Source organism: Pteropus medius, unplaced genomic scaffold, assembly GCF_902729225.1.
Source record: "Pteropus medius unplaced genomic scaffold, Ma_sr-lr_union100, whole genome shotgun sequence".
Classification (NCBI taxonomy): Eukaryota; Metazoa; Chordata; class Mammalia; order Chiroptera; family Pteropodidae; genus Pteropus; species Pteropus medius.
Window position 1 is genome coordinate 18,621,666 of NW_024349803.1, and position 12,654 is coordinate 18,634,319.

The 12,654-nt window shown below is 46.0% G+C and overlaps 1 protein-coding gene across 1 annotated transcript in view; it reads right to left on the bottom strand.

The window, feature by feature from the left end:
* Positions 1 to 1,711: 1,711 nt before the first annotated feature.
* Positions 1,712 to 12,654, bottom strand: part of LTF (lactotransferrin) — a 32,878-nt gene continuing 21,935 nt past the window's right edge. The window contains exons 13-17 of the mRNA XM_039837557.1: positions 11,059 to 11,200; positions 6,204 to 6,271; positions 4,186 to 4,370; positions 2,970 to 3,159; positions 1,712 to 1,937 (exon numbers count right to left, since the gene is read on the bottom strand). Coding sequence (XP_039693491.1) covers positions 1,903 to 1,937; positions 2,970 to 3,159; positions 4,186 to 4,370; positions 6,204 to 6,271; positions 11,059 to 11,200 — 620 coding nt within the window. The 3' untranslated portion in view covers positions 1,712 to 1,902. The remainder of the gene's footprint in view (positions 1,938 to 2,969; positions 3,160 to 4,185; positions 4,371 to 6,203; positions 6,272 to 11,058; positions 11,201 to 12,654) is intronic.

A 12,654-nucleotide genomic window follows, 5' to 3' on the forward strand; every position in this document is an offset into this window, starting at 1 on the left:
ATCGGGATGTGCCCAGGAATGACACCCTCAGGCTCTCCCCCAACTCGTGGAGGAAACAGCTAAAGGTCTCTTTTAAGTTTTGCTGTGGTGGTTGTTGTTTGTTGTTACACTTTGCAGTTAAAGTAGCACAACCAAGCTCTAGAAAATTCTACAGTTTAGACCAGGGACCTACAGCAGAACTATCGGCCAAGAAAACAGTTTGTCTGGGCTTTCTGAGGGCAAAGATCTGACGACCAGAAGGGTCAGATTACATTCCTGAACGTGTCGGAGGTCATTCTCCACCAGGACAAACAGAACGAGGAGGAAAATTCCCACGCTCGGAGGCAGAGGGAATTCCAGGGCAGAAGGCAGCTTAGCCCAGAGCCCACAAGGCCTGAGGACCCCGCCGGCGGGCAGAGAAGCAGAGAAAAAGAGCCGAGAGTGGAGTCTGTGCGGAACGCAAGGCCGTGAGCTTTCCTCAAAGACTGTGAGGCCCTAGGAGTTTGATCACGTGGTGACGGGAACACCAAACGAAGCCCCCTATCAAGCCAGTGTGACGGGAATGACTGCAGGGACCGAGGTCTCATGGTGGCTCAGAGGTTTGAGGTGCCTGGCCCAAACGTGGAGCGGGCAGAGAAAGAAGCATCTGAGTGGCCACGGGATTCTCCGCGCACAGTTCCAACTTTTGGAGAAATCTGTGGGCGTGATTGTTCGAGAGAGTTCACCGTGGATAGTTCTGGGTTTAGTTGCTGGCCCGGTTGCTAATCCAAGGGAGCAGGTACCTGTCCCCCACTGGGCCCTGTTTGCTCACTCCCCCGGTGAGGGTGTCTGTGTCTTTGTAGCTAAAATCCGGCCATTTCGTTCTCCCTTAATTCCCTTCCCTGGCATCGAGACTGTGGGTCAGAAAAAAAACTTTGGAGAAGAAAACCGTGGGGGACGCGCTTAAAGGACAAAGCGTGGACCCACGAGAAGGCAGGGAAAGGTAAGAAAGGAGGAGGGGTGGCCGCGAAGCCGGGGCGGTGTGGTCAGCGGCATCGAACAGCAAAGGGCTCAGAAGCAAGAGGGCCGAAGACCGTCCTAAGCCTGGCGATGGGGAAGGGCAGGGATGGTTTTTTTCCATAATCACATCAGGAGAGTGAACAGGTTAGAATCGAATGATCATGAGGTGAAGCGAGAATGGGTGACCCCACCCCACTTCTGAAGAAAGGGTAGGCAGCCCGCTTAGACCCGGTTTGAAGACCCCGGCTGAGAGCAGTAGGGAAAAAACTAGCAACAAGTGGCTAACTGGAGGATGAGAGCCCATCGGGCCAAGCGCTAGAAGTGTTTTGCATTTTCCTACGCTGCCCATATTTGTACATTTGCCATACCCGCTGCTATTCACTCAAAGCACCTAATGCTCACCAGCCTTCTTGATATCCAGAAGTTTCTTTTACTGATTCCCTGCTTCCTCCTCTTCATTCCTTCCCCCCGCCCTAGACACACACACACACAGGCATGCACGCACGCACGCACGCAATGAGACAACCCTGCGGATGACCAACCACACGCCCTTGGGGAGAGTAGTTGCTTGGCCTGTCCTTGGCTTCCAGACCGTCTGGCGTCGCACCCAAAACTGCAGGAAAGAGGAAGAGCTGGACCAGAAAAGCCTGGAAGACAGGTCCAACTGTGCCGGTATTCGGTCAGACACACACTTTCAGTATACAATTCTGGGAAAGATGAATGATGATGCTTCGTAAGGAATAAAAACCAATAGCATTCCTGACTTTATTTCTTGCTAAGGTGACAGCAGGGAATTGCGAACGCAGGTCTAACTGGCAAACAGCACCTCAGGAAGGGAGAAGGCCCCAGAGTGCCTGGGGCCAGGGGCCGGAAGCAGCGAAGGGCCGAGGCTCCTCGGGGGGCCCTGGGTCATCATTTGGGGCATTATCTCCTCAGGAAGTTGCAGGATTCCAGAAGGGCTGTGGGACACAACAAAGCAGGAGATTCAGAAACCGGTTTCTTTTCTTCGATCAATAAACCAATCAAGGAGAACACGAGAACAGACTTTCTCCGGCCCTTCTCCCTCCATCGTTAAGTCAGTGCTCGTCCTGCTCGCCCTTCCCCATGGCCCCTCCCCCTAACAGCTGCAGGGCCCAAGGGAGCCCATGGCAGCTCTTGTCCCGACCTGGGTAATTCTCCCCACCCGATTTGTCTCTAAACAAAATCCATCGAGACACACTCGATGGATTGTGTCAGACATTGATGGCCCTCTAACTTCTGGAACGTGAGCAATTAACTACGTCATCAAAAATATCTCCAGGCACTGCCAGGTGTCCCATCAGGGGCAAAATCACCCAGAGTTCAGAAGCACTAATACAGAGATTCTTGGATGGACTTCTCCTATTCCTAGACACCCCCGCACCGCCACCAGCCAAGGCCACCAACATCCTGGGTGAAGGGCCAGGAGTAGGACTCTGCGTGGTCCGGGGACACAGGGAGGCCGTGCGCCCTGAAATCTGAGAATCATCACCTGAAGCCTGACAACGCTGTGCGATGCCTTCGAAATATTTTTAAAGGAGTAAGTTATTGTCAGTACATTTTCCTGGCTAAAATCTTTTTTTGAGCATTTGTATCCTCTATAGTTGGTATTTATATGGTAACTGTCTAGAAACCAGAATTTGTCATTTCTCAACACATATGTGTGTACATGTATGTACCTGTGTATATATACACACATTTCATTTTACAGAATCAAAGGATCCGTTTCTAAAAAACCTCCATGACAGTCACAGTCAGCATTATAAAAATTTAGCATATTATCTACTGCTTTATTTTACTCTCTACATCTTGCACCTCATCAATGAGATTGTAATTTCCTGAGGCACAGAGATGTCGTATTGCCTTAACGTTTTTATATCCATCTTCCTTCCTCGAATGCTGTTTGGCCCTCTAGCCTTGACCTTCATTCACCCTTGGTGATTTCTTAGAGATGCTACCTATGGTTCACTTACGGGAGATAGAACACCGTCTCAGATTAGTAACAGCTGTGACATACTCTTGTCCCAAATATTGTTCATACGTCGTTTTGCCTTGGAGTTTGGCCAGACACTCAGTGTTGTCGTTGAACAGAAGGTTTCTGGTTTCAGACTGGAACAAGCAAAACTTGCTCGGGCAGTCACTTCCACTCTTTCCAAACCGAGCCTGTGTCAGGAGGAAAGACAGCCAGTGAGCCGCCGGGGAGAGCACATGGGTTAAGAAGGCCAAGGACATTTCTTCCCTCCTGGGAAACCGTAGGGTGCACGGAGCTGAGCTCTGGAGTCCTTCCACTGCCTTGGCCAAATGTCCCCTGTGCCATGTCCTCCTGCCACCCAGGCCCCAGGAGGAAGCCCCATCCGGGGCAGCACCCAGACTCCTGACCACTTCTGATCTCGCCTGCCATAGTCTCTCCTTTCTGCTTGACCTACAGCCTCTATCCTTATGGGTGACAGCTGACGACTTTTGAGATCTGCCCCCCAAACTGATCGATCACCTACGGCACTCTAGCAGACCAGCCCTCTCAGAGAGGCAGTCTGCATTGGGAACCGTCTCTGCCACGGACCAGGTCATTGCCACTTATTGTGCCTATCAGGGCACAATTCCAGGGCCTCTGTCTTTAAAGCACATCTAGAAACATGATATTTTGATACAAAACTAGAAGCTCTAATAGAGAATCACAGGCTTGAAAGAAATCGTAGGACTTCCACTTCTCACGGATCGCCTTAAGGCGACAGAAGCTCTGGGTTTGTTGTTTGTAAAGATGTCGCATGCAGCGGCCTTGCCTAGAACATTGCTCAGTCGGCCCAGATTCAGGGAGCTTGACCAGAGCACGCCACTTTCTACCTAGTTGTGGGAGGAAGGCTCAGTCGCCGCCCTCATTGGCCTGAAGAACAAAAGGAGGGACAAGGAGAGTCACCATCTCCAAGCCGGGCAGTGAGCACAAGTCCAGGGGTATGAGACTCAGGGCAGAAGTGAGGTCACTCCCAGAAAGCCCAGGGTCAGAGGCCTCTGTTGTCCTCATTGAGACTCTGGGCAGCCCCGTAGCAGGAAGCGAATACTGTCACCACCAGCTTCAAGCAGAGGGACTAGAAAGAAAGGCTTGGGATGGGCTGTTTCATCTAGCTCTGTGATCGGCCCACCTAACAGAAGCCCATGCAGTTAAGAAAGGGCAGGAGCCCTGGCGGTCCCTACCTGTTGTTCCAGCAGCACCTGTTCCAGATGTTCTACCTTATCTTTCCGAGATACCACACCATGATTTGGGGACACGGCCAGGTGACAGCTCTCAGCCTCAGTCACTGGCTTCCGGGTGCCATCAAGACACAGCAGCTCAAAGTCCTCCAGGTTCAAATCCTTAGCCCATGCTTCAGTGCTCTTCCCTGGGGAGAGAAAGAAGGTGGCATCAGCCATGGCTGCCCAGCTTGGTCAAAGGGTCGTCCTTCCTTCCAAGGAGGTGTGACCATCCACTGGCCTCTTGAAATGCACATACTGGGATTGCAATGAAGTGAAGGAGGAGGAAGCTTTGTCCTGCACAAGCTACACGAACTTCAAACATATCAAACATTATATCAAGCATATCAAACAATGCTGTATCCACACAACGAAGTAGAATTCAGCCATAAAAAAGAGTGAAGTACTGATACACACTACGACATGAGTGAACCTTGAGGACTTCACGCTAAGTGAAGGAAGCCACACACAAAAGGCCGCTTATTGTAGGATTCCGTGTATGTGAAATGTCCAGAATAAGCAGATCTAGGGAGACAGAAAATGAAGGGATGGCTGTCCGCTCTGGCTGAGAGGGCAAGTGACCGCTAACGGGGACAGGGTTTCTTCACGGGGTTCCGTGAGCGTTCTGGAATCGGACCGTGTCGGTGGTTGCCCAACTCTGTGAATGCGCTGGAGACTGCTGAGTTGTACGGTCTGAATGGGTGGATTTTACAGTATGCGTATTGTATCTCTCTAAAGCTGTTAATTTTTTTTTTTTTAATTTTTAAGAAGAAAACCTCCAGCTGTGCCATATATGCCAGTGAGGTTCAGAAAAAGGACAGCTGGTTTGTGTTCGAGAAGAAATCGTTTTCCCCTTTCTTTCCTATTCAAATGCTCTGAGAGCAAAGAGAGGAACTTCTAGGGGTTTATCAAATTGATTTAGTCAGTGCCGATACAGGACAGTTGTAAAATCCCACAGAAGCTTATTAATTAAATTCGACATCAATCCGATCCCTGGAGATCACTTAGGTTAACGGTTCATAAATCTGAAATGGAATCGCACGCACGTCTGTGTGTGTGCAGTGCAGGTTCATGGTTCAGGCCCCCGCTTCTCGCCTTCTGCCCTGTCCCCACGAGAAAACGCCCCATCCACTCTCGTGGCTTTGTCTGCTGGACACTGAGGTCACTGCAGATTTACATGTCTGGCCTCAATCCCTCTCCCAAGAGACATGAGGAAGGAGAGGCCGCGACTGTCGATGTCTTTGAAGGAAGGAGGCAGAAAGTTGAGACAGTTTTTTTCTCAGGGGAAAATTGCAAGTCATCGGCTGAGGAGGACGGGTGGGAGGCTGCGTGAAGACGGAGCAAAGGGGCACAGTTCAGGAGGTAGCAAATGGCTAGGAGTCCTGACTTTGGTCATTACGATTTTCATCTAAAGATCAGAAGAGAGAGTGATTATTAGGCATTGGCTGCATGTGCCTGTGATGTTGTCCCCATTCACTCCCAAGGAGTTTCCAAATGGGGGATTCTCTGGGGCTGAATGGGGGCCACTACTTACCTTTCAAAAAAAGGGAAATTTTATTTGCATATGTTTAATTTTTTTTTAGCATCATCCACACTCAGTTTCCCATAGGCTGGGAGAGGCAGACATTGTGCTTCTGTAGCTGTCTAGACAAAACCAGGAAGATATTTGCTACTGGGTACTGCTGGGGTGTGTGTGTGTGTGTGTGTGTGAGAGAGAGAGAGAGAGAGAGAGAGAGAGAGAGAGAGAGAGAGAGAGAGAGGAGGAAGTGGGAAGAGGAGGAGGAGGAGGAGGAGGAGAGAGAACTGTTTCAAAATCAATGACACCTGTAGACATTACCATATTTAGGTAAAAAAAAATTTTTCAGAATTAACTTACTCAAAAGTCTAGAAAAGGGTATACTATTTTCCCAGCTGCAAATCTCAATGCTAGGATGTGTCGTGATGCTGAAGACTTTGCTCTGAGGGGGAAAGGAAACACTTACCATTAGTGTTATCCAAGACAGTGGTATCTTTCACAAATGCAACATCTCCAGCATTCTCAGCCAGGCATCTAAAACGTTCCGGGGAGAAAAAAACAAAACACATTGCCAGAAAAGACAAACTATTAGAGTTTTCATAAACCTTTGCAATATCCATTCCAAAATCTGCAACACGAAAGTAAACATGGAAAAGATAAAGACAAATCTTTCCAGAAACGTATGGTTTAAAACAGAAGACTGAACACATATGTGTACGTTCCCGCCTTCTAAAATCCCAATAAAATGATATTTATGAGATTTTTTTAAAAAGCTATAAATCCATGAGCGAGAAGAGAGCAAGGAGAGAGAGAAGATAATAATGACGGATGAGCAGTAATTGACCCAGCAGAGCAAAGAAAGCTGGAATGTAAATCGGAATGGGGGAAGCCCAGAAGAAAGCCGAGGTGCACTGCAGAGCCCCAGAAAGCCTCGACAGTTCGAAGAACTGGACTCCACGGAAAGAGGCTGAGAACGGGGGGAATGAATAGAGCCTACGCAGATGCAGTTTAGGTACCTTCCTATCCCATGCAGCTGGGTGATTGTTCCCCTCACCCTGGAAGAAGACGGAAGGTCTGTTCCCAGGGAAACTGAACTTGAACAAGACCGTGGACCAGACAACGAAACAGAGCTGAGGACAGAGACCCAACACCGAAATCAAAGAGCAGAGTGAAAATCTATGTCCTGGAAGGTGAAATCATAGCCCCTTACCCTTCTCAGGCTCCCTAGAAGCAGAACCTATAGGTACTTTCCTTGAGTTGATCAGATACTTCTCTGGATATGTTCCATTTTTTTTTTAGCATCATCCACACTCAGTTTCCCATAGGCTGGGAGAGGTAGATGTTGTGCTTATGTAGTCGTCTAGACAAAACCAGGAAGATATTTGCTGCTAGGTACTGCTGGCGTGTGTGTGCGTGTGCGTGTGTGTGTGTGTCTGTGTGTGAGAGAGAGAAAGAGAGAGACAGAGAGACAGAGAGATACTTGTCTGGAGTATCTGATCGACTCAAGGAAAGTACCTATAGGTTCTGATATGTGGATGCCCCACAGTGAAATGACACAAACCAACTGCCCTACAGCGAGGTCTGTACTCGCCAAGATGAGGCAACCAATGCAGAGCTAACGGTCAATTCTGGTTCGTCACTCTTAAGTGTGGGCCAGTGGCCAGAGACCGCTGGATATTTGAAGAAATATCAGAAAAGATGGAAACCAAAGCAATGATACTCAGAGGATACAGAGACAATATAGGAGAGAGAATAAAATATTTTAATTTAAGCTGCAATTAATATCGTTCAAGGGATGAAAGAAGATATGGCATTCATGAGACAAGAACGGGAAGATCTAAAATAGAAAAAGACTAGAAAAAGAGGTTTTAGAAAGTAAAAGATTAATAATCATAAAATTCTTAAAAATGATATAATAATTGAAAAATTAAAATGAACAAATATCCCAGAAACTAAAAGGTATAGAAGAGCAAATAATAAAAAAGAAATAGTTCGAAAATGATATGATAATCCAGGAGGGTCTATAACTTAAGAATTAAAGTTTAAAGAGAAATCAGAGGAAACAGGATAAAAATTATCAAAGAAATAACGAAGTAAAATTTCCCAAAACTGAAGAACTTGAGAATCTAGACAAAAGGGTCCGCCAAGGGCCCGAGCCAATGAATTAAATAAAAGACTCACATAAAGAAATATCGTTGTTAGTTTCAGAATGCTGGAGATTTTTTTAATAGTTTTTTATACTATTTTTATTGTTATTTTTTAAACTCAAAAAGTTTTCAAGAAACTAGTTTTCAAAGCATTTTATATTTGATGAAACCCAAACCTCATTTTTCCTAAAGAGTATTTTTCATTCATTGTTAAATCTCTGTAAATTTAGAGAGAAATAGAAATCATATGTGTCTGATTAATATACTCTTTACAAAATATTCTTTGTGTAGACCTGTTTGTCTAAAACACCTCATAAGTCTTCTGAAGCTTATTCTCTCAGAAGTAGGAAGACGAAAATAAGTTGTTGAAAACTCTAAAAAAGTTTTCAAGAAGAAAAAAGGTCATGTACAAAGAATCGAGAATCAAAAATAGTATCAGATTTCTCAACAGAAACTCTAGAAATCAGAAGACAATGAATTAATGCTTTAAATTTGCTATATTTTCTGTCTCTCTTATGGTCTGGATAATCTTTTTCGTTCATCTTATGCTTCGCTAATTCTCTTTTTAGCTCTGTCTATTCTTCTGTTAACCTGGCCAGTTGCGTAGCTAATGTCAATTGCTGTATTTTTTTTCCTTTATAGAAATTCTATTTATTCTTTTTAAAAATGTTAACTTGCTTCTCCTGCTGGATTTTGCTTCTGATGACTTTTTTCTTTGTATATTTGGTTAATATTATTACAATTACTTTTTACTGTATACTGCTCATTATTAGTGAAAGAATATTTTTGAGCAGCCTTTGAGACCTATCCTGAATATGCTGTCTTTCAGACAAGTTCCTAGAGGAACTACTGGTCTGGGACCACTTTAAAATTATATATATATTTATGTTGAGAATTTCTGGACCTTCTAGGAGACACAAGTTTGAGCTACAGATTCATGCAAGAGCTGGCTCATGGTTTCAATTTCTCAGGGACGGTGTGCATTTTCCTCCCTCTTTTCCTCAGCATCTAGGCAATTCGAAGTCTCCTTGGAGAAAGCATGGAACGTCCTTCTGGTCCACTCTTACCTTAACGGTGTATGTAACCTCTGGGTTCAAGTTTGTCAAGTAAGGCCAATGTCTTCGGGGCAATGTTGTTCCGCTTAGCTCTCTGGATTCCTATTCTCCCTTAGATTTTAATTTAATTATTTCTTATTACTTTGTCAGTTATTCAATGCTTTAAGAGTGTGCGAGCGTGTGTGTGTGTGTGTGTGTGTGTGTGTGTGCCTAATCCAGCATGTGTGCTTATTTTCAGTGAGAAAGTTGAGAAAAATAGCCTAATGCTGCCATTTCTCAGACATGGAAATCTTGTCAAAATTCCTAGGGAAAATGTTTTCTAACCTACACTTAGTTATTCAGCCAAACTATAAATCACTTCAAGGGTAAAATAAAGATGTTCTCAGACACATAAATACTCAAAAAATAGCAACTCCTATTCACCCTTTCTCCAAAAGACATGTTCTGCTCCAACAAAACCAAGACACCTAATGATATGGGATACAGAAAATGGGCACTTTAACATGAAGTAAGACAAAAGGAAGTTCTAGAATGATGGTCAAGGGGAATCCCAGAACCACAGATGTGCAGGGGGGCCTGGAAGGCGCCGATCCAGACTGGGCAGGAGGACTGAGGTCTCCGGGAGGGACAGTCCCAAGGAAATGGTAAGCTGAGACAGCACCCACTCTGTTTATGCACGTCTCGTTAGGAACTGCACTACTGGTAGAGGGTTTTGAGATGACTTAGTGATTTTTTTTTTTAAAGCACGGAAAATAAAATCTATCAATCAGACATCTGTTAACTTTGTACAGAACATACAAAAACTTTGTACAACAAGGGAAATTTAATCTTATGCCATTATCACATGTTTCATGTGAGAAGAATATTTATATATTCATTATCATGTAAGCACTGAATATGACATAATCTTGCTGGGAGCCGAAAGGAAGTGAAGTCTGTGGTTATAACCAGAAGCACAGGACCAGAAGGAGAGGCTAGATCATCTTTCTCCATAACAGAAAGTCATCAGAAAACAGCTGACAGTTAAAAATTAAGAACCAGAAATATACGGATGTTAGTTATAAATATAGAGGTAAATAGGACTTCTGGTTTCAGCTTTCGATTTGAACAAAAGGCAAAGCACTTTATTCTAGTGTAAATGCGAAAGTGTAGGTGTTTCAGTGAAATGATCCCTTCCCATAGGTTTGCAAGAGGAACTACATAATTTCTTTGGGTTTTTCTCAGATGCGTGTTGATTTGATATTTCTGAATGGGATCTCATCGCAGCTTTTCCATTTGCACATTTCCCTTACAGATATTTGTGTACGTTCACAAATTATTTTCTTATGAGTCTCTGAGGGCAGAGTAAAAGCTATTTTGTATCATCCCGCCGCTGGGAAGAAAGCTATACTGAATTTGTTATTAAAAAGTTCAAAGACCAGAGTTTGATCCCGGATATTCTCAGACACATGACGCCACCTGGTGGTGAAATCTATTCTTGGAGACTGGAGAGAAAAGGTTGGTGGAAAACTGTGCCCTTCAAACCCCTAACCTGGTAAGTACCACTGAGAAACAACGTCCAATGGATGAGATTGCAAAACGTGAGTTGCGGATAGTTACTGCAGATCACTCGGTGGTCATAATTCTGAAAACCTATTTTTTGTTTATTTTTCACTTCATCAGCAGAGAATAACATGGCAGTGCTGATTTTTCTTTGCCATTTCATTTCTAAGGCCAAAATCAAGGAGAAGAGTGAAGTGTGAAACATGATGGCCCTAGATTAGAAAATTCTTCCCCATCAAACTGAAAATCGTAGCAAGGACTTAAGATGCCACGTACTCTATAAATTTGATTTGGAGGATGAGGACATGGAGGCTCACTGAGGTTGACTTTGGTTCCAGGTTCCACAGAGAGGAGCTCAACAGAGCCGAAGTCAGACAGCCCCTGTGTCAGCCTCCGCTCTAGGGTGGTGAGTATGTTGGGAGAAGCCCTCCCTGGTGCTGCCCATGAGCACACCCCCAAGGTGACCCCCGGCTCTGCTGTAACAGGCCATGTCTGACCACCTTAGAAATGCAGTGCCCAGATGTTGGAGGATGAGGCACAAGGCCCTAGCCTGGTGGAGCTCAACCGTAACACTCACCTGAAAGCCCCATTGTAGCCAAAGTATCTCTCATTGCTGTTGGACGCACATTTGTCCTGGCCCAAATCATTGCCAATACACAGAGCACAGAGACTGGAGCTCGGGTCTGACCCGGGGGCACAGCTTTGACTAAAGAATTCACCTGCAGAGAAGAGACATGGGAAGTCAGCACTCCCTACCTGAGTTAACACAAGTGACCTTTACCTAGCAGGTGACGCAGCTTGATTCAGGTTCATGATATTGCCACCGGCAACGTAATCTGCTGGTCACCTATCCGGGACCTGACTTCCCTTCTTTCTCAGTAATAGAAACTCTGCTTTTTACATGGGTGCCTGGTACCCTAGAATAAAGACTAACCCTATCTGATGCCCTGTGACTGGTACAGCCATGCAGCGAGGTACCGGCCAGTGACATAGGAGTGGGAGTGCTGTGTGCCAGCATCTTAGAAACAGCCTTAAAAGGTAGCTGGCACATGCCTTTAGCCCCGCTTTCTTTCCCCACTTCCTCTATTCTACACATGGGATGCAGAAACAGGGACTGGACCTCCTGTTGTAACATGGGCCATGAAAGAGACTTTGAGCAAGAAAGCCACCTATGTCAGAGGAGCCAGATGCTGGAAGCCCAGGTCCCTGATACCATGCCGCCATCACACTAGTTCTGGACAATGCGCTTCTGGAATTCACTCGCATGAGACAGAAATAAACGTCTATGTTGCCTGAGCCTCTGCTACTTGGAGTTTTCTGTCTGTGTAGCGGAATCTAATCTGAACCAACCCATCAGGTAATTTAAACCATGCGAAGGGATGGACACGAATGGATGTGGGTTAAGAAGAGCAGAAATCGAAGTGGCAAGAAAGCTCTGCCTGGATGAGCAGGCAGCACCGTTATCCAGCAGGAAGAGCCACACGCCACGTGCCAGTCTCGGGCAGGAGCTGGGGAGCACCTAGCTCGCAGGCAGCTGAGGGGCTTGGAGGGAGACACGATGACAGGCACTGCCCCATGAGACGCCCAAGGAGAGGCCTGCACGAGAGGTGACCCACGGCGAGAACATGCCACACGCACCTTCGCGTCACCAGGCCCACAGCAGGTGGGGCGTGGCTTGTGCATGGGGTGTGAGCATGGGACGTGGCGGGGCGAGAAGGCCCCGGAAGCAGGCTGAGCTAGACCCTGGAGGTCTTACTCCACTTCCTGTGCAGTGTGGAGTGAGAAGTCGGTTCTGTTTAGTAACAGAAGTCACCTTTCGTGAGACAGGGAGATGCCTTTTCCGAAATTAGGAAGCCAGCGCCTGTGAGGAATTTAGATCTGGAGCCCCAAGAGGTAAAAAATAAATAAATAAATAGATAGATAGATAGATAGATAGATAGATAGATAGATAGATAGATAGATAACATTCGGATTTCTCAAACCCTTCATCTCTTCTTAGGGTGCAGAGAAACCAACTGATGTTCCAGTGTTTTCCCTCAGAGTGGAGTGGGTGGGCATGGAGAACCTCTCAGAGCATCCCTGGCTGCAGGAGGCCACAGGGAAAACTTGCTGACACCAAGAGAGGCTGCAGGCCAGCAAATCCCCTGTCCCCTGCCTTCCCTGAGGTTCCATA